This window comes from Neovison vison, chromosome 3 (assembly GCF_020171115.1).
Source record: "Neovison vison isolate M4711 chromosome 3, ASM_NN_V1, whole genome shotgun sequence".
NCBI lineage: Eukaryota > Metazoa > Chordata > Mammalia > Carnivora > Mustelidae > Neogale > Neogale vison.
In genome coordinates, this window is record NC_058093.1 from 20,907,507 (window position 1) to 20,930,122 (window position 22,616).

General features: G+C 39.1%; 1 protein-coding gene across 15 annotated transcripts in view; it reads left to right on the forward strand.

The window, feature by feature from the left end:
- The window catches only part of UNC80 (unc-80 homolog, NALCN channel complex subunit), a 223,950-nt gene that overhangs the window by 125,838 nt on the left and 75,496 nt on the right, over positions 1-22,616 (forward strand). For all 15 annotated transcript variants that reach the window (XM_044241491.1, XM_044241501.1, XM_044241499.1 and 12 more), the window contains 5 exons: positions 1,573-1,773; positions 8,615-8,722; positions 10,787-10,925; positions 20,467-20,648; positions 21,165-21,296. In XM_044241491.1, coding sequence (XP_044097426.1) covers positions 1,573-1,773; positions 8,615-8,722; positions 10,787-10,925; positions 20,467-20,648; positions 21,165-21,296 — 762 coding nt within the window. The remainder of the gene's footprint in view (positions 1-1,572; positions 1,774-8,614; positions 8,723-10,786; positions 10,926-20,466; positions 20,649-21,164; positions 21,297-22,616) is intronic.

A 22,616-nucleotide genomic window follows, 5' to 3' on the forward strand; every position in this document is an offset into this window, starting at 1 on the left:
GACTGAGGGCCTCAGTTTCTAGCTGGTTATTGGCCTGAGGCCATCCTTATTTCTTTACTCTGTGAACCTTTCCAACATGGCAAACCCAATAAAAGAGAGTCTGGTAAGAAGAAAGAAGTCAGCGTCTTATGCAATCCAATCACAGAAGTAACATCTCCTCACCTTTGCTGCATTCTCTTGGTTAGAAGTAAGTCACTAGGGCAGCCCATATTCAACAAGAGGTGGTTTCACAAAGGCATTAATACCAGAAGGTGGGATCATTGGGGAGCATCTTAGAAATCTACCTAAAAGACATCCCTGTGCATAATTTTTAAAATTACAGATTTCTAGGTCACCTCCACCCCAGATACTGTACCAAATCAGAATCTTTGTAAACTAAAGTCTGATCATATGGTCATTTGTGTGTTTATTTGGTTTTGGTTATTGTTGCTAAGTTTTCTCAGTATTTCTCTCTATCAGCCAGATATGAGAAAAACAAGGGAAACCTTACAGTTCTTATATGTACTCTCCCTTACACCAGTATATACAGGAATAGCAGGGATGTTCACTGAATCTCAAGAGAGATCTGGATGTTCTGCTCAGACAACACCTATTTTTTTTTTAACTTTGAAAAGTGTGAGATATTGTTATCTGAGTTTGACAGAGTATAGAGTTGATTATTATTGTTATTTTTCTTTGTCTCAGAGTAAGCAGGTCCTCTTATTCTTGAGGAAGTATGTGGCAGCCCTGCGTAATAGGTTTGATTGACCTTGTCCACGTAGAATTTACTTTATGTTCTCCATCCAGTATGGCACAGAGTCTCTCACAGATTAGCTGTTGCGGTAGGTACTGGTTTCATGAAGGTTGGATGCATTCAGAAGATTACTCTATGGATATTTAATTAGCCTTGTGGACACTAGAATACTATTGCCTTTTTCGGAGGGCAACTTCAGAAGTTACAAACTCAAAGGTCTTCATTCCTTATCTTAAAAGAACCATATACTCTAAAGCAACTGAGTTCTTGAATCCCACTCGGGAAATCTAGGTGATGGGAGGATTTGAGCCAGGTCGAGCTCCAAGAGCTAGACTGGCTGAAGATCTGGAGAAAAATTAATTTGTAGAGAGGGGAAATGAAGCTCTGTAGTCAGGTTCAGGCTCAGCTGAAGGTTATAGGCCAAGGTAGAAGATGCGGAAGTGTTTTCAATTCCACATGGGTTGGCTGGAGTTAAAGATATCCCAAGACTGTCCAAGGCCAGCCAAATCCTTTGGCAGAGAATTTCTCTCCAGTCGCTGCTCTTCTACCTGACTCCTACCTCACAACACACAAGCTGCAAAAATAAGGTGGTTTAAGTTTAGAATCTTCATTTGAAACTGTTGGGAAATCATAACGCTCCACTCTAATTGGTTTAAATTTTCGAGGTCACTTAACCTTTTCTTGTTTCAAAAATCTCTTTCTGTCAAGTGTGAATGGAGAGAGCCAAGAGGCCAAGTACATAAAGACTTGTAACCCTTTGCTTTCCTGAGGGACTCAGTGACTCACCGTGGTTTCAACGCTGATGGCCTGGTTGAGTCTCAGGAACATGTGTGTTCCAGGTCATGATCTTGCTGTGCAATCAGCAGAGCTTCATCTGCACCCACGTCGACTACTGCCACCCTCACTGTTACCTGCACCACAGCCGCTCCTGCGCCCGGCTGGTCAGAGCCATCAAGCTACTCTACGGAGATACCGTGGACTCCCTCCGGGAGAGTAACAGCAGCAGCAGTGTGGCTCTCCGGGGCAAGAAACAGAAAGAGGTGAGTGAGCCATCACCTGGTTATATGCCTCTGATAGGGAAGATGATGTCCCAGCAATCCTCTCTAAATACAAATTTCAGGCCATTGCAGGTGTATAAACCAGGTTACAGATCTGTGCGATTTTGAACAAAGGTAGAAGGTGAACAAAGTAAGACAGGTGCTTTATCTTGTGGTATCTTTTCCCAGGTTTTGTTTTATTTCTGGGAATGAATATGCATTCATAGGGGTGTGGGTGATGAGTAGGTCATGGTGGTAGACAGAATAATGTCTCCCCAAGAGGTCTTTATTCCAATTTCTAGAACCTGTGAATAGGTTACCTTATGTGGCAAAAGGGATTTTGCCTGAGGGAATAAGGTAGGAATCTTTGAAGGGGGAAATTACTCTCAATTATCCAAGTGGGATCATTGTCATTATGTAGGTCCTTATAAGTAAAAAAGGAGGTGTGAGTGTCAGAGTTAGAGAAGGAGATAGGACACAGAGGCAGAGGTTGGAGCGATCCAGAGCCATAAGCTGTGGAATGGGGCAGCCCCTAGAAGCTAGAAAGATGAAGAAATGGATGATTCCTTTGAGCCTCCAGAAGGAACCCAGCCCTGCCAATCCATTTTAGACCTGACCTCAAAAACTGTAAGATAATACATTTGTGTTGTTTTGCACCACGAATTTTGTGGTAGTTTATGATAGCGGTAATAGGAAACTGACATGGTTTATCAGTTTCTTATTAAGGAATAAGTAATAAATGGCCCAATTGTTCACAGATAAATAATAGAGTGATCTAGGTCAAATCAGACCAAAGGAAACTCGTTAAAGAAACTCTTACATTTTCCAAGCAGTCAGCTGCTTCTTGACAAGTACACTGAACAGCTGAGCTGGCAGGAGATGAAGACAGTAACCAGGGCTGCCGTGGTCCAGCCGGGAAAGACTTGGGTCACCCACCTGCCCCAGAATAGGCGTGATGGCCAAGACGCCTGACCCCATGCTACTGCCGCCCCTGCAGCTGCTCCTCACAAGTGGTTTTACAAAGAGATTTTGATATAATACCTATTCATTTCAGTGAGCATTCATTGTGCACCTGCTGTTGGTATTCTGGGAGAAGTAAAAAGTAAATAAGTGGAATCAGAGGATCCTTCCCCTAAGGAGTTTGCAAGCTGGGTTTGGTGGGGTGGAGGGAGGGTCGTAAAATTCAAATCAAGCAACTGGAGAATATGAGCAATAATAAAAAATACACAGTTGAGTCATGCAGCAATTTGTAATGTTTTAGCACTCACATAGGAATTTTTCTTTAAATTATAATACAGTTCATTGAAGAAATTTGGGGTAGTACAAGAGATCCTAAAGAAAAAAAAAAACCTAGATTTCATGCATAAGTGTGCTGTTTGCACACTTATGAAAGATCCAGGATAGTATCTTTCAGTATTTTTTTTTCAAAGCATATAAGTAAGGCTGTAACAGGTATGTATCACTGACAAAGTGCTTTTTGATTCTTATAAACTTTGTGCAAGAGATACTGTACTCCTCATGTTACAAATGAAGGATTGGAGGCTCAGGGGGTGGGACGGTCACAGTTCACATCTGTAACGTACTTAGCTAGACTTTTATTTAGAAATATGGAATATCAAATCCAGAGCTTTTTTTTTTTTTTTTTAAAGCTCTGTTGGAGTATCAGAGATACTCTATTGTATCTCATGGTATTCAGACTACACATATTCTGCAGGAAAATCTTGGGAATAGATCAACGTGGGTAACTTCCTGAGCTGTTAATGATGTCATAAAAAGAACCATATAGGTACCTATATCCATGTGTGTATATATGTATACAGATATGTAGATTTTTTTTTATTTAAGTAAGTTCTCCTTCACCTAAAAACTCTCTTAGTTTTAGGAGAAAACCAGGTATGTTGGAATTAATGTTCGTTGTTCACCCTACATACTCTGAGATTTCTTACTGCTCCAACTCTACCGTCACCTGTAATCCATATTTTAGTCTTTATCCTGTGAGTGGTGGGGGGCTCTGAGAGTTTTAAGATCAATCTGCCTGGAAAATGGGGCCCCTTGTCTCCCTGTTTCTCCTCTGCCACTTAATTATAAACTTCCGGGGAAGTCTTGCACACTGTTTCCTACGCGGTATCATCCAGAGTTCCTCTTAGAGTGGAGGGACAGTAAGGATTGAACGGCCGGCCGAGTGGGCTGTCTCTTGTATGAGTGCCCTCTGCCCCTCGCCCACCAGGGATGCTGGCCGGAAGCGGCAGAAGAGGCTTGCCAACCTTAGGCATGCTTACAGTTTAGGAAGGCAAAGAGAAAGTAAAGCAAGAGTTCAGTGGCCTCTAATCTTAACATATTTAAATTAGTCATGCAGGTGAAGAGCTGAAAAAATGCATTGAGTCTGCTGCAATAAACATTTTATTTTCAAAATGCCAGCCTCCTGTGCAAGCTCTTTTTTGTTCTCTCATGATCTTTCCATTTCCTGGGCTGAATCTGTCACATAAATGAACAATGCCCACATTTCTAGGGCCAAACTGAAAATAGAGTAGGCAATACATCAAGAATAAAAGCAGTGATTCTGATTAAAATTGAGCCTTATGAGCAATTGATATTTCATTCCTGTTTCCTCTTGAATTGGTTTTTATGGCAGAATATATTTGTGGCAGCTAGTACATTTTGCAACCCATGTAACTCTGATCAATCTGCTAATCTACATTTCAATGCTCAGAGACACACTGTACATCCTGTTAGTCTATTTTAGTGCACTTCCAAGCTTGAGGGGTTTTTATATACTGTATATTACCTTCACCAAAATATTCTTTCATTTTTCCTTTATATATGTATCTTGTCCAATGCCATGTTCTAAACAGAGTATATTTTCAGTTAGTGCTTCCTGATGAAAGAAAAGAAGTAGATAAAACAACTTTTTTTTTCCTTTCACCCAAAAAGTTTAAAAGGGTACAAGGTGATACGTGCCTGAAAAAAAAGGGAACAGTGTCGATAAATTCTGTGAAGCCAAAGCAAGTGGCAAGGGGCCAGCTGATTTCCTGCAGGACTAATGTTTTTCCAAAGCTTTGGAAAACACTACTATGAGACCAAAACCAGGCTGTAGGTCTTGATTTCATCTGCTAGAATGTCTCCCCGTTCAAATTCACATGTCAAAGATGCGTGAGGTCCAAAAGTCTAGGTTACCTTTGGGGAAATAATTAGACTTCTCTTGGCATGAAATATGTTTCCAGGAAGATCTCTTTCCCAGAGAGCTTGGTAAACTGACTCCAGTTTTCTTAAATTTTATCCCTTTTTTTATTTTTTAAGATTTTATTATTTGAGAGAGAGCACACAAGAACATAAGCAGGGGAGGGACAGAGGGATAAGCAGACTCCCCACTAAGTAAGGAGCCCAATGTGGGGGGCTCAATCCCAGGACCCAGAGATATTAACCTGAGCTGAAAGCAGACACTTAACCCACTGAGCCACCCAGGCACCCCCAGCTTTCTTGAATTTTAGATACCATATTATTTCCACAATGCTTCCTCATTCATGGCATTTGTCTACTTTTATGCATACCATGATTTTTTGTTTGCTTGTTTGTTATCAGTCTCTCCTAGTAAGATACGTTGTCCATGAGGGCAAACATCAAGGGAGTTTTGCTCCGCAGCAAATCCCCAAAGGTTAGCCCAGTTCCTGGCATTTGGTTAACTCCTAAGAAACACTCTTGAATTATTAAATGAATAAATTAATTTTTTATTTAAAATAATTATTATGTCTCTCTGGTCAATAATTTTCCTTGCAAGAAACCCACTGAAACTTGTTCAAATAATTAGTTTCTTCAAAGGACATAGCAGAATCTCATGAAACCAAGGACCAACCTAAAGAGCCAAGTCCCAAAGGAATGGGAACCAAAGCTGCTGTCCATATCAGAATCAGCCTAGTTTCTCACCTGTACTTCTTTCTGCATCTCCATCTTCTTCCTCATCTCTGTCCCCTGACCAGCAACTCCTGCTTTGTTCATTTTGTATGTGACCTGAAAATCTCTAGGTTGCATCATCATTTCTCAGTCCCAGCACCCATCAGTACATGAATCAGACTCTGTGTCCCTTAATTCCATAGGACAGGAGTTTGGTGGGCTCCACTCTTTCTCTTTGTGATTCAAACATCATTGGATAAAGCCCTGGTCAGTCAAAGGACTGGTTTTGGATTACAAAGTTGATCAACAGTGGTCAGAATGAGGAGAGAAGTCACAGGGCCAAATATGGTGAATGTATGTCCAAGACATACAGAGAGAAGAAAATGTCAGTGGTCCGAGATCTACACCAGACCACAACAAGCATGCCCCAGGATCCCTGCCACTTCCTGGGGCTGTGTAGCTGCCTCCTATTGGTAGATTGACTCAACAATGAATGCCATCCTCTATTGGTGATACATTCTGTCCTTTGGTCTTGGATTACTAGTCTTGGGTTTCTTTACATGTCCCAGCTAGATGTGTAATTCCAACCAGCATAGGCAACTCATAGTCCAATGAAATTTCTTACTCTTCCATGAAACACTAGTAACAAAAGATGCCTTCAGAACTAGCCTTTTCCTGCATCCAGGAATTAGTTCTCTTCTGGCCAAGTTTTACATCGAGTTATAAAAGCCAAAAAGCAACTGATATTAGGCTTGTCAGTCTGAGTAGGGGTCACACCAGTAAAGGTCACACCAGTCACACTTGAGGACTTTCACAGTGTATCCAAGTGCCAGTCACACGGGTATGCATCTTTGGTACCGATCTTTCAAGCCTCAACAAGTCACTCGAAGAATCATAGCCCATCACCCTAGAGTGAAAGCCCTGCTAATTCCCTTCCCTTTCCTCTAACACAAGCATCCTAACGATGATGAGGCACCAGAACACAACATGCATCCTAGGGAAGTGCGCATGAATACCAAGTATTTGATATCTGAGAAGCTTGACATATACCTTCTGTCCCTAGTAAACGAGATTAAACAGAATCCTACATTCCCCAGAGTGTCAGAGACAAACATGAATGTTCACTCTTTTTCTTCTAAGCTGGTATCTGCCTGATAAAAAACCTATAATTTAACCAAGAGATATTGTTCAAAAGTAACTCTGAAAAAGATAAAATGTCCAGCCGGAGAAGAAAAGGTAAAATATTAACAAAATTTGAAAATCATATGTTAAGTCCTGTTTTGGAAATCTTACCTAGTTACCTGGGGAAATATCACAAGATCCTAATAAAATGAGTTGCTTAAAATTGGGCACTACATATAGGACATCCTCACCATTGTGCTAAGACACACAGAATGAAAAAAAAAGATTGAAAGGAACAAAATAACAGCTATCACTGGTTAAGGATTATAGGGGTTTCTGTTTTTTTCTTCCAAGTTTTTCTGTGTTTTCCAGCATTCTGAAATTTGCACATATAGTTTTATAAAAAGAGTAAGAGAGATGCCCCTTTTAAAATACCTTGACTTTTTAAAAAGAATGTCGAATACACACCTACATTTATATGGAAAATTATTGCCATTTTATTTTATTTTATTTTATTTTGCCATGTGTTTTTAGAACAGATTCCAAGTTATAAAACAGGCGTGGGTCTTGCTGTATATTGTTTATACATCCACAGGAAAAAAAAATGCAATGCATCATTTGAGGGTTTATCTCCTCAAATGATACGTGTTCCCAAATATGTGCCTCCACATTTTTATCTTTAGAAAACACAGTAAGAGCTCGGATTCATTTGTTTTGAAGTAGATTCATTCTAACAGTTCATTACATACCAATCACACACCAGATGCATTGTCTTGGGTCTTTTTGTCAGAGTTTTGAAAGACTTTCTTGGAACATTAGTGTACTTTTAGATTTGTCTTTTTTTTTTTTTCCATTACCTCCATCTATAACACTGTGAAGCTCTGTTCAAGATTCTTAAGGAGTTCCGTTTTTTCCTCAGCATTGAGGGAGAAAGTGTTTCATTGACACAGAACTGGAAAAACAAATGAGCGTTTATTCTGTGTGGAAGGATGGATTCCCTCTTTGAACAGCCCACAGTGCACAACTAGGGGAATCAAGACTCCGGATAAATCAACAACAGCCTGTCACCATTAGGACCGATCATTCTCTCAGCTGCTCTGTCCCCTCCATCCCTTGGCATTTAGGGAGTTGGAGGAAGAAAGCCGTCTCCTCCGTGCTTATACAGAAGTCAGTTTTATTCTGGACCCTGGTTCAGGAGACAATTTGAAAAAAGAGCTACTGCCTCCTATAGACCAGTGTGGGTTTGTTTTTTTGTTTTTTGATGATTTTGGCTTTTCTAAGGAAACCATTTTACCTTACAACTTTGGCCTAGATAGTAAGTGCTCCGAACCTGTACTTTCTTGATGAGTCTTTTATTTTTAACTTCCTAACATTCTTTTAGCAAATATATTCTTTCTACTATGACCAAATGCCCAGTGTGAATCATCCAATCCTGTAAAGGGGCTATGAGAGCGGGTTTTAACTGACTTAATTTTTTAAAAGACGTGTGTTTTTAACAGCTTCATGGAATATAACTTGCACTGAAATGGAAATCAAAAGGTCCTCATCCTTTCTGACTTCTGCTCACAGCCGGCTTTGTAATTTGGTCAAGGTATTCCATTTCTTTGGCAGTTTCCATTTTGGTAAAAAAGGAGTTTGTAGCTAAAGATCCCTGAGCTCCCTTTCATTCCAAAATTAACTGTTTTTACCACTTTCGGAAGGTGTGGGCCTACAAGGCCTACATCGTCCCTCCCATTAGATGAAGACAGTTACTTGGAAAATTTGGGGGGAAACAGTGTTGCTGGCTTTCAAGAGAAGGCAACACTCTTCGTCACCTACCTTATGTTCCTTGCAGTGTTCAGAGAAGTCATGCCTGCGGACACCTTCTCTGAAGAAGAGAGTTTCAGAGGCCAACCTGGAAGGGAAGAAGGACTCGGGGATGCTAAAATACATCAGACTGCAGGTACTGACAGCTGGATCAGAAACGTTCACGGAGCCGTAATCCAGAGGGGGTGCCAGATAGCCCATTTACAGTGCTAAAGACATCCAGTGCCGCTCCACACAGTTAGCATGAAGATCCTTTTAATTGGTGGGGAAGAATGCCACCAAGGGTGCAAACCAAAAAATCCCCTTCTTGTTAGCCAGCCAGCTTCCACAGAGACACGGCTGGAACCGTGCCTCCTCCCACTCTCCCAATTCCATGGAGCCAACCCCCACCAGCACATGGTAGTGATGCTCCCCACTCTTAGAATGTGACTTTTTGAGTTCAAATCCCACAGCTCCCGCTCTGGCTCTGGGACCTTGGATAAGTCACTTAATTTCTCTTGGTCTTAGCTGCCTCATACATAAATAAGGTGGGGATTGTAACACTAGGCCCATTTCAAAGGATTATTGCATGGATTGGAAGAGATAGTACACTTATCTTCCTTAATTTCCTGGTTGACCCATTCATTCTTTAGTAGGATGCTCTTTAGCCTCCATTATTCGAGTTCTTTCCAATGTAGTGAGTTATGGACACTGGGGAAGGTATGTGCTATGGTAAGTGCTGTGAATTGTGTAAGACTGATGGATGATTCACAGACCTGGACCCCTGAAGCAAATAATACATTATATGTTAATTTTTTAAAAAAGAGAGAGATAATACACTTATCTTCTTATCCAGAGCAAGATACATTGTTACATTGTTATTACAACCTAAGGTCTAAATCATTACACACATTCCCCAAGGTGGGAGAGGGGGTGCCTGTGAAAAATAACTTGTTTTTCTGGAAAGTTATTTTTCTCTTTAAAGATTTATTTCTCTGTTTTAGAGAGAGAAAAAGAGACAGCAGGAGCAGGAGAGGCACGGGGAGAGAATTGCAAGCGGACTCCACACAGAGCACGGAGCCTGATGCGGGGCTCAATCTCACAACTGACTATGAGATCATGACCTGAGCTGAAACCAAGAGTCTGTTACTTAACCAACTGTGCCACCCTGATGCCCCTTCTGGAAAGTTTTTAAAATGGTTAAAGACCTAGACTGTCCACAACTTACACTGATCACCTGAATTATCTGAAATAATGGGGGCACCTGTGTAGCTCAGTGGTTGAGCATCTGACTTTTGGCTGTGGCTCAGGTTATGATCTCAGGGTCATGGGATTAAGCCCTGCCTCAATCTCTGTGCTCAGTGGCTAGTCTGCTTACAATTCTTTCTCTCTCCTTCTCCCTTTGCCCCGCTCACGCTCGAGCTTTCACTCTAAAATAAGTACATAAAATTTTTTAAAAATAAATATATTATATTTATTATAAATAGGTTAAAATAAGTAGAAACAAATAGGTTAAATAGGATTTTTGTGGCATAATCTAGGGCAATAGCCACAATATACAATGTTTCAAAGGGACAAGGGCATCCAAGTTTACTGGCTTAGAAAACTAACTCTCTGAATGGAACTCCCTTCTGTATTAGAAGCTGCTCATTGGCTGCCATGGGCCATCAGCTCCTAACAGGAAAGAAAACAGGAAGCTTTGAAAGTCTACTAACACGAAGATATTCTGGCTGGAGTCTTTCTTTTCTCTTAGAGCTTATTCTACAGTTTATTCCTTAGGTAGCTGCAAGATATTTTTGTGGTGAAAGCATGATAAAATTAGTATCTTTTAGGGCACCTGGGTGGCTCAGTGGGTTAAAGCCTCTGCCTTCAGCTCAGGTCATGATCTCAGGGTCCTGGGATAGAGCCCCGCATCGGGCGCTCTGCTCAGTGGGGAGCCTGCTTCCCTCCTCTCTCTGTCTGCCTCTCTGCCTACTTGTGATTTCTCTGTCAAACAAATAAATAAATTCTTTAAAAAAAATTAGTATCTTTTATAGTTTCACATTGACAAATAAGATGTGAAGTTTGTCATACACCATGCCAATAAATATGCCATCACTTTAGAAAGTATTTTAAGGTCATTTAAGAAAAGCAGGGAAGGGAGGTGGTACTTGGGTTTCAAGAGGAGTACAGTAATCAGTGGCTTCCAAGACTTTAAGATGTATTTTCCATCTTTTCCCAGGTGATGAGCCTGTCACCTGCTCCTTTATCTCTGCTAATCAAGGCAGCACCAATTCTGACAGAAGAAATGTATGGAGACATCCAGCCAGCTGCCTGGGAACTCCTGCTCAGCATGGATGAGCACATGGCCGGGGCAGCAGGTAAGAAAAGATCACCTATGACCCTGGTCGCCCCCAGTCCCAGTGTTTATGAAAGAAGTGCATCCATTCCCTTTCACTGCGAGCTCAGATCAACAGCAATTGCTAGAACCTTAGAGCCTTACACTCCAGGGAGGGAGGCTGAAGTGCTAAGCACACCCTTAACTTTTTACCCCATACTCTGCACAAGAGAGCATGTCTCTTGGAGGCCATTGACGAATTATTAAAAAAAAGAATTATTTTTCCCAGAATCTACATTTTCACTACATTTCACAAAAGAGAAATTCTTTTTGTGTGTTATGATTTCCCAGATTTACCGTGAACCATCATCATTAACTGTATTAAATCATATACAAGTAATGTTTTATGTCCAAATTACAATGTCAAAACAAATATGTTGAAATTTAGGTGACTTATCCAAAGCCACATAGCTAGTAAAAGGTACATGCAAAATGTGGGTTCTTCACATTTTTCCACTTCTTGTATATACACTTTTAGTCATATGGAGTTGTTTTAATTGCAAAAATGTATGTAGTAGAAATTCTAACAATATAGAAGTGTATGAAGCTTAAAGTATTTTCTCTTCCCATGACTCTCAGTCACTCTCAGTGACAATTTTTAAGTTTTTCAGGAATCTTTCTAGGATCATATATATATATATATATATATACATATATATGTGTGTGTGTATATACATATACATACACATACACACATATGTATATATGTCTATATGTATACACACATATATATAAAATATATCATTCATATATATATATATATATATATATATGCCTAAGTACCAATGTATGTGTTGTTTCCTTTTTCACACAAATAGGACATACCATAAAGACTTTTGAACTTTGCAGTTTTCCTTTATATCTAGAAGATTTTTTTAAGAGCTTATGTGAAGAAAAATCTATCCAAACCAGGCAGCACCAAACTAGAAGTGCTTTAAAGCACTCCGCTAATAGGAGCTCAGGGAGAGGCTTTTGTAGACAAAGGACAGAAGCAGAGTAAGGCACCTATTGACCGTCTATAGCTAAAAGCCTGGTTGACTGTTTGTGATTGGTTGTCCTTAGCACTATGATTTGTACCCTCGAGGCATTTCCAGGCTTAGATTTTTTTACCTTACATAGGTCACCACAGGATTAGAGCCTCATGATGCCAATGGTCTCCTTATTTAATTAATTTCACAATTACCCTGTTTTGGTCATCCTCTCATATATGAGAGATCATCCAAAAATTTGGTATTAGTGCCACTCTCAGGTATGATTTATGTTGCTCTTGTCTCATTGTGAAACTCATGGGTTATGATGTCAGGTCCATAAAATAATTGTTTTTTTTTTTTTGTTCATCTCATTGTCCATCTTTTTGGACACTTCTTCACAGTGTGACCATGTAATGTATGGTTGATGGTTGAGAACATACATTTAAGATGATTGAGAGAACGCAATGCACCAGGGAGACTACAATGATAACTATTAGGAATGAATGCCAAGAGACTGAAGGATGCTTCTCAGCTAGGGTCCCATGAACCAAACCAGCTGTCATCAAATATAGCAAAGAATATACAGGTTCTATCCAGGAGGCTTATTTGTTAATTTCTTATATTTGGTACAATACCAGAGGCTTTGATCTAGGTGCCACAAGGAGTATTTTACTATCGCACAGCAGATTCTGTGCTCAGTTGAGAAGTAAAGCAATTCTACTACCTAAAACCAATTAGCAAGGAAATATAGAGATTTTGTTGTACAGCGAGGGCCTTAGCAGTAGATCCAGCCATAGTTGCCAGAGTTAAGGAGCACTGTCTCTCCTGCTCATTAACAAGGAGAAAAGCAAGTAGCAAAAAGGCAACAAGAATGAAGATTTAATATTGGAGATGGTGCTCTTGTTCTGTGATGTTGGGAGGGCTGTCCCCAAGATGCCATCTGCATCTGAGGAGGAGCCTCCCTAGTCAATTTTAGTTTTAGATCTCCAGATGGTGTGCACTTCCAAGAGTTCAGAGGACCTCTTTCTAATGAGGGATGTAGACCCACCATTCAAGTCTCTGAAGTTTGGCTGCCATCTGGGTAGTAAGGAGGAGCTGGATATTATCCCTTCTAAGAATGTTCAAGGGCAGTCTTTGTTCTTAGTGATTCCAAATCAGAAGGTAAGAAATATTAGTTTGGTGAATTCCTCAGATATTTGAGGAACTAGAAGAATTCAAGATCCAATTGGGTGTACAGATAAATAACAAAATGTCAAAAATAATGACCAGGACTAGAATCTGATATCTATAAGTATTACAATTTTTTACTGAAACACGTTTTTTTTTCTCTACACTCACCCTCATTTTTATCAAAGATAATCATAGGAAGGCTGATTTGTTTGCTAAAATAAGTCTAGCCTCATTAAACATGGCCTGATTATTTATATAAGTACAGTAGGAATAGTGATTGATTCTATAGGCTTTTTTCAAATCTGTTTTGCTAAAGCTTTTTATAAGGAATCTTAGATTGAACTTTTTTTTTTTAAGATTTTATTTATTTATTTGACAGAGAGAGATGACAAGCAGGCAGAGAGGCAGGCAAAGAGAGCGGAGGAAGCAGGCTCCCTGCCAAGCAGAGAGCCCGATGCGGGGCTCGATCCCAGGACTCTGGGATCATGACCTGAGATGAAGGCAGTGGCTTAACCAACTGAGCCACCCAGGCGCCCCTTAGATTGAACTTTTAAAAACCTCTTCAGGCAAAAAAACCACGTGAAGGACTTACCATCAGATTTCACCTAAAATACCTATTGATTTGTCTGAATTCCTCTGTTCTTGAAGTCCCCCCAGGATATCTTGAGTTTCTTGGGCCTGCCAGGAAATGGTCTTCCTTAGTCACCTGATAAGGCTGCTGGGAATCCTGTAAGCAAGATACCAGGCCAGTTTTTCCAATGCGTTTTTGTTGGCTCCATAAAGTCAACCTTAGTCCCTTCAAACAGTCTGGTCATATCTGATTTTATGCATCTTCTCAAATAGAATATTAGTCAAAGCCTTGGTAATAAAACCAAAGTTTCCAGTTTTCCCCTATTATTCAAAACAGATTCTTATTAAACTTATGCAAATAATTATATTGCCATGAAAATAATGCTCACTGAATTTCTGAATTCTGGAGGAATCAGGTAAGGAGAAAAAGTAAATGTTTCCATTTTCTTTATAGCGATATACTTTTTAAAACTACTGTAAGTCATAGATAGCTTAAGAGAAAAGAGAACAAACATTCCCATAAATCTGGAAAAATTAAACATAAAGGAACCAGCAATGTTTCAAAGAAAAAAGGTTAAAGATTTATAATCACCTTCATCAGTCCACTCAATCTCATATCATTAATTCTTGTTCTATTTGAGTCATTTTTTCCATTAGTCCTGGAAATTCTTAACCAGTTCAATTTTATGATATTACCATGAATCTTTCTGAAGATGAAGCACTTTATAAAAGCATCAGAGTAAAACAGTAACTGTCTGTAAATGGAAAGACCTTTAAAAAAGTAGCCATGATTAAAGATCTGATGAAAGTTCATTTGATAAAGAAACATAGTTATGTCTGTGGTACACAATAATTTAGGATATTAATTGGATGAGAGTATTGACAACTTTCTAGAAACTTGGAACCATTTCCGAATACCCGTATTAATAATATATTTCCATACACCTATAACTTCAGAAGTTTATTGTCAATTCTCACTTGACAGTGCTTCCACAAAATTTAACACATCAAATAAACCTAGCTTAACATCTATCTTACAGGATGAGAGACAAATTCTTTGAGGTTTTCTAGGGACCCTCTGCGAAAACTCAAGTTACTTTGAAATCAAAGAGATTTCATTTAGAATTCAATTTTGGGACGTTGCCAAAATGTCAAAAGGTTTGAACATTTGAGTAAATAGGATCTCAGATCACTATGAAATAATACTTAATTACCTATTTAACTAAGGCCATAATAGATTTTAAAGGCAAATATAGGGGCACCTGGGTGGCTCCATGGATTAAGTGTCTGACTTGATTTTAGCTCAGGTCTTGATCTCAGTGTCCTGAGATGCAGCCCCATGTGGGGCTCTGCACTGGGCAGGGAACCTATTTAAGATTCCCTCACTCCCTCTCCCGACCCAAGTTCTATTCTTTCTTAAAAAAAAAAAAAAAAAAAAAGGGGAGGTTTTCTTAAGTGATCAAAGACCCTGATAAAGACAACGGTGAAGCACAGCAAATTATTTTGGCAAGACACAAAACATTTGCTTTCCAGGTAGGTTACCCAAAATGTTGAAAAATACATTTCACAATCTTTTTTGAAAAGCAGAACGATAGTCCAAATTTGTTTTTTCAGCTGAGACAAAACCAAATTCTACCTTTTTTTACCAGTGTGTTTTTAATATTAAAACTCATTATTTAAAAACTTAAATACATCTGTCCCAACTTTAGTCAGCATAACCATATGTAAAATTTACTTTCCAAGATTCCTGTTCTACAAATTTCCTATAATTTTTTTCCATGCCCATTCAGATTTTGTTCTACGTTTTTTTTTAATCTTCCTCAATCTGGAACAAATGGTCATTTTACTTTATTTACCTATTTTTCATCCTTATTATTTCTAAGTAGTTTTAATTACATATATTGATTAGGATTCTTAACCCTGAGAATCCTTTATTCCTAGTGGTAACTAAGAAGAAAGCAATTGTGGACTACTATAGTAGCATATTATAGTAGGATTGACAAATTTATTAATACATTTCACAATTTCTAGAAGTATATTCTTCTTCATAGTAAATCTTACATCTACTTAATTCTTAACAATTATGTTTACACATGAAAATTTCTCAAGACATTGAGCAGCTAATCACTTTAAGTTATCTTTCTTGCTGATAAATTCTACAACAGCAAGAATGAGTTCCTTTGACTCTTAGTAAATCTATTAGAATAAGAGTATGATATTTAATGCTGATAACTTTAAAGATAGTATTGTTTTAATTAAATCAACAAATTTAAACTAGTTTTTCTTTTTTCTGTGTTTTTTTTTTCTTTAAAGATTTTATTTATTTATTTGACAGACAGAGATCACAAATAGGCAGAGAGGCAGGCAGAGAGAGAGGGGGAAGCAGAGAGCCAGATTTGGGGCTTAATCCCACAAGACCTGAGCCAAAGGCAGATGCTTTAACCCACTGAGCCACGAGGTGCCTCTAAACTAGTTTTTCTTTATCAAAGATTATTCTAGATCACATTGGTGTAGGAAAGATATTTGTGTTCAAAGCCAACAGCCAAGGAAGAATTCTTGAGACGTCTTTGTTGCAAAAAGATGGTTTTATTAAAGCAAGGGATGGGAGCCAAGGGCAAAACAGCTGTGCTGGGGTCATGAGGAGTGGCCCATTATATACTTTCCTGATAAGAATTATCTCCCTAATAAGTCAATCAGAGAAAGACAATTATCATATGATCTCCCTGATATGAAGAATTTGAGAAGCAATGTGGGAGGTTTGATGGGTAGGGAAGGAAAAAATGAAACAAGATGGGATTGGGAGGAAGACAAACGCTGAGACTCACAAAACAAATAGGGTTGCTGAGGGGAAGGGGGGTATCGGGAGCGTGGTTGGGTTATGGACACTGGGGAGGGTATGTGCTATGGTGAGTGCTGTGAAGTGTGTAAAACCAAATACAACATTTACATCTCAAAGGCACAGAGAGAGGATATAAATTTCTTCAAGAAGGGCTTTTGTTTCCTAAATCCACATTTTTTACAATATCTGAAAGCCTTTTCAGATGAATAGGGATTTGGGGATTGGTAAAAAGGATAGTTGGTCTTTGAATTGTTTCTAAGTCTACATTTCTGTTTTTGTAGACTCGATTTGTTAGACAAGTACACTTGGTAATTCTTCAAAGAACCGGGATGTAATTTAAATGTCAAGATACTTACCCAGCCATCTAACTACATTATCCTCAAATCGCTTCTTTATATCCTGGAGAAGATCTTCAACTAAGATGGAAATCAAAAGATTTCTAGACTTACAGTTGTTTCTTTGGAATGTTTTAGTAAATCCTTCCTCAATGGCTTCAGAATGTTTTACTTCCCCTCTGGGCACACAGTTTCATTTTGATTTAGGAGAGAAGGCATTAAAACCAAAATTCCTCTCAGGCTCTGAATATCAGTTTCCAATGTGGCCAACTTCTACCATAGAGCTACTTAAGAAAAAAAATCTTTTTGCATAACTTGTCAGGTTTCATCTAGGACAAACAGCAAATATTTCTGGCAATATTGAGCAATCCCATGGACACACGAGGGGGCAAAGATGATGCAAAAGATTATTTCCCTCCCAACAACGAGTATAGTAAGTGCCTGGCTGAGACAACTTTCTCTCTAGGGCACTTCATAAATGGATAAGCTTCTCTAAAAATGATTAAAAGTTATCCACAGTGGCCACTGTCACTCAAGATTATTTTTGGTAAAGTAAACCTACTTGTTCAGCCTTAAAACAAAATTTATTCACCTGAGGCTTCATACTGGGCCAGTCTGGTTTAGGTTAGACCCAATGTGACTCCAGACCCAGCTAAATTTCTAAATCTGAATCAGTCCTCAGAAGTCACTTTGACTCAGTCTAATTCTGACCAGTTTTCAGACCCCATAGGGAAAAAGAAATGCCAGGGTGTGTGGGTTGCTTAGTCGGTTTTATTCCTGATTTCAGCTCAGGTCATGATCTCAGGACTCTGAGATCAAGGTCCGTGTTGGACTCCACACCCAGCTTAAGATTCTCTCTCTCTTCCTCTGCTTCCCCCCACCCTGCCTTCCACGCTCCTACTCCTCTCTCTCTCTCAGAAAAAAAGAAGTTAAAGTTTGCAATGTCAGGGGCTCCAAAGGTACCCATGCCTGGTTGTGAACATCTCCTTCAGTTCCCTCTTCTGACACTAGAACTGTTAAAAGATAAACTAGGGTATACTAAACAGCTATAGAGCTTATTTAAGCAAAAATCAATTAAAATTGGGCAGCCCCAAATGAGGAGACCATTTTTTAGCATTAGCTAAAAGATTCACCTCATTCTTTTTAATACCCACCAAATATTCCGTTGAATGGTCATAACAATTAACCTAGACTACTAATGGAAATTTACGGATATTTCAGCTTTTTATACTATATTACAACAAATGTCTTTGTAAAATATTTTTGTTTGCATTAAAGTTCGGATTTTTCTTCTCTACCACATATTCTGAAAGAGCATCAGGGAAGGGCATGCTCTCAAATAAGAGAGAGCCGTGGAAACTTCCATGGAAGATATGAACAGGTAGATTGGGCTTTAAAGAAAACTTTGCATGTGCAAAGAAAACTTTTAAAGAAAACTTTGCATGTGCAAAGCCTCATGGGGTGTGGAAATGCATGGGGCTTCTTTGCAAAGCCTGAAGAGGAACTGAGACTGGGATGGCTTTTGTAGAGGGGTCTCCAGTCCATGGGATTAGACAAGTGAGTGGGACTAGATTGTAACAGCCCTTAAATGACACTCATAGGACTATGGACTTTCCACTGAACTGTAGAAAACCATTCATGGGTTCTAGAAAAAAAGAGTAGTATTGTATATAGAGTGTGTATTGAATATGGCAGCAACAAGTAAAACAGTTTGGTTTCAGATGATTAGAAGATGAATCTTTGGTGTCATGACATTAAAGCTAATGAGAAAAGGGCAAAGGTAGAGATAACCTTGGGGGAAAATCTGCTCTTTGAGACAGCTGAAGCTGTGAGCATGGATGGGATTTCTGGGGGAAGAATCTGTGGAATAAAGAGCCAAAAGTTGGGTACTAAGTCACTGGCCTTCCCTATCTTCAGAGGACAGGAAGAGCAGTGCCCAGTAGTGAACCGTGGAAAATGACCAGAAAAGTAGGAGAACTCAACCTCAAACTGTGCAAGCAAAGGATAGCTCTTCAGGGAGATGGTCATGAAAATGTTAAAAGCTGAAAGGAAACAAATGCTATAAAAAGTACCAGTGGATCTGCTGATTAGTGAGCATTACCAGAAAACTGCTTCAGGACAGGGATTGAAGTCAATAGACCTCCAGCTTGCAATGATGTAAAGAGAGAACATGGCGAATAAAAATTGAGACAGAGTAGAGCACGTTTTAAAGAAAAGAAAAAGAGTAGAAATTTAAAAAACTAATAGGATAAAGAAAAGGATTATCAAGCACTAATTGTCACAAGAGCTAACATTTCTTTTTTTTTTTTTTTTAAAGATTTTATTTATTTCTTTGACAGAGACAGATCACAAGAAGGCAGAGAGAGAGGGGGAAGCAGGCTCCCTGCTGAACAGAGAGCCTGATGCGGGGCTTGATCCCAGGACCTGAGCCAAAGGCAGAGGCTTTAACCCACTGAGCCACCCAGGTGCCCCAAGAGCTAACATTTCTAATAGAACCATAGCACACACGTGGTCTTACTTGACCCTCGTAATAACCACTTTATATGGGAGCAAATGGCAACTCAGAGGGTTGAAGGGACTTATCTGAGTGTACACAGATCAGAAGCAGCAGGGCCAGGACACCAGACCCAGGCCTTCTGACTGCACACATAGATGTCCCTCCCATATGTCACATTGCCTCCAGAAAATAAGACAGGTGTTAGAAGCTTCTCGTACTCTTCACATCACAGAGCTCTTTCTCATGCATTATTGTCCTTATTCTAACAACAAATTTGGAGGCAAATTTCACCATCATCACCATCACCATCATCTTCATCATCACCATCACTACATTCTGGCCCTAAAGAAACAGAGGCTGAGAGAGGTGGAAAGGCTCTCCCAGGAGCCCATAGCAGAGGGGTTTCAGAGGTGGCACTCCACACCAGCTGATACAATTGTCTGAGTATGTTTTGATGATCCAGGAAGAAAACTACAAGAGAGATTTTAAATTGTGTTTTTATGATGGATACTGACTCATGCATCTATGCTACAAAGTGTATTTTTCTGCCCCATTATTCATTAACTTTGTAACTTACTGTAGCGCTTGGCCTTTCTCTTATTGATATTTGACTTTTCCCAAAATTAAAAAAACAGCAATGGCATTATGATTCATGAAATCCCTTTTGGCTTCTTGGTCTCTTCTATCTCTCAGAAGGGTGGAGGTTTCTAATATATGTACAATGTGAATTTTATTTTTAATATACCTGGGACAGTTTTTAATGGTCATTTTTATGCACTATCCCAGGATTACTATGACATGATTCTTGGCATTTTCTAAAAAAGATATTTTGGTATATTATTTCCTTTTTTCATTTGCTTCCTCTCACATTCACTTTTCACTGTGAGCCAAAGTAAGACTGCTTGGAATGAGGTATTCTACGGAAATATCATGCTATCGCTGCCCTCGTCGGATATTGGAAGATGGTGGGTGGCACAAAGGATCGTGTTTGGTTTTCAATGGCTGAAATAAGATTTGCTTTCACCAGTCCTGGTGGCCTGGTTCCCTTAGCTCAGGAGTAATTTTCAGGAGATAGGAACAGCTCCCCACTTCTCCCCATCCCCCCAGGATCAATCAAAATTAAAATTGTTGGCTGTCTCTAGCTGCCATGTTCCTGCTGTGTGCGGTGAAAGTCCCTGAGGCTGTGTCTGACATGTTGATGTCCGAGTTCCACCACCCAGAGACAGTACAGAGGCTGAACGCTGTTCTCAAATTCCACACACTCTGGAGGTTTCGCTACCAGGTCTGGCCCCGGATGGAGGAAGGAGCACAGCAGATTTTCAAGGTGAGGGATACTTCCGCCATAGGAATTAGATTTGCAAACCCAACCCAAGTTTTGTTTAAATCCTTGAACCTCAAATCTACAGTGTATGGCCCAAGGGATGCTTCATTTTCTTTTTCTCTGTGATTATATAAGTAAAGCTAACTCATATATGAATGAATTCTTGTTTTAAAAAATACTGAAATATAAAAGAGTGGTAGAGTATGAAAATCAAGTTTCTACAAACCTCAAGATCCCACTACCATCCCAGAGGTATGCCTATAAAAGTTTGGGGTATAATCTTTGAGATACTTTGTTATATTTATACAGATAGATATTTTTTGGAGGATGGGGTAATTAACACAAATAGATATCATATATTTGAAACCATCCATTTTTTTAATGATGAAACTGAGACCAAAAGACGTTCACCCTGTGCTCTGTAACATCATGTACTCTACAAGATGATTTCATAATTATACTTCGACTCATTCTAGCTTATTTTCTGCCTTACCTCATTCTTCTGATATCAACTAACAGATCCCGCCTCCCAGTATAAACTTCACCCTGCCCTCACCAGTGCTTGGAATGCCATCTGTCCCAATGTTTGACCCCCCTTGGGTCCCTCAATGCAGCGGGAGTGTCCAGGACCCCATTAATGAAGACCAGTCTGTGAGTAACAGGCACTTTCTTTCTCATCACTTCAGGCTCCGCAGTATCTATGTAAGAGAGAAGGACAATGAATGCATGATAAAATGTGTTCCTACTTGTCATCAGAATGTCATAGCACAGAGAATCAGCCATGAAAGATTTTTGTTCTTGTGAATAGAATAGGAGGAACTAATATGCAGTAGTGAGCATTTGCAGACCTCTAAGCTAACACAGTTTTGTTTTACGATCTCAGTAGCAGCCACCTTTCACAACTGTTAAAAGCATTAGCCATTGATTTCTTGTCCAAGTGTAGCACTTTTGTCTCTAGTTATTACAAAGCAAAGGTATTTACCTAACCTGTAATATCTAAGCTACCCAAAAGGTAATGAGATTGACCCTGGATGAATAAGAAAAAGAACTGAGTTGACAGCTCTTATTTCCTTGTTTGGACGTTTGTCTGTTCTTCACTTTGTTGATCATTAGTATCATCATCACAAATATCCCTCTGAGACTTCAGGTCTTTTGTACTCTAATATATCAGTGCTACATGTAATAGAATTCACCAACAGTTAAGAGAACTGTCCATTCATAGACAAGAACCAAGAATAAGTGCTTTTTGAAAAAAAGGAGTGCAAAATATGCATTTTCACCCGTTGAATTTTCTGAATTACAAGAGTAATGGAGGAAATATGGAAAATCAAAAAAGAAAAAGAAAATAAATACATTCTTCAGGACAAATCCATGACTATTTTCCTTTACAAATTCCCATGGAATTTAGGATAATTCGTATATAAATATTAAAGATTTTTGATACACCACCCAAAATAGCCCCAGGAAGATTTTACCATTTTACCCATATACAATAGAAAAGGAAAATGTGTCATCTTGATTCAAATTAGCTAGTATTTTTTTTAATGCCACTTTGCGTGGCAAAACACAAAGTCATTGACTTTTTTATTCGCAATTCTTTAAAAAGTCACTTGAATATATGAAGTTAGGTTGAACATTTTTGTATATTGCACATTTGCTAGGCATTGTAGTTTTCCTTGAAGAACTGTTTGAACTCATTACCCATAAAAATGTTTATACAGAAAATCCATCATCTGAATCACTGATGTAAGGATCTTGGATTTGTCTCCCGTACAGACAATGGAGTCATTTGAGCCAATGAATATTGGTTATTGGGTAGAGAATATAATTTCTTTGTATGCCAAGTTTGCAAGGAATTTGAAACCAAGATCCCAGATTATATATCCAGTTTTCTTTCTCTCATTCCACAATTATTACTTTACCTTAGTATAATAAATCTGCTTAATCCCTGATCTGCAAATAAATTGCCAT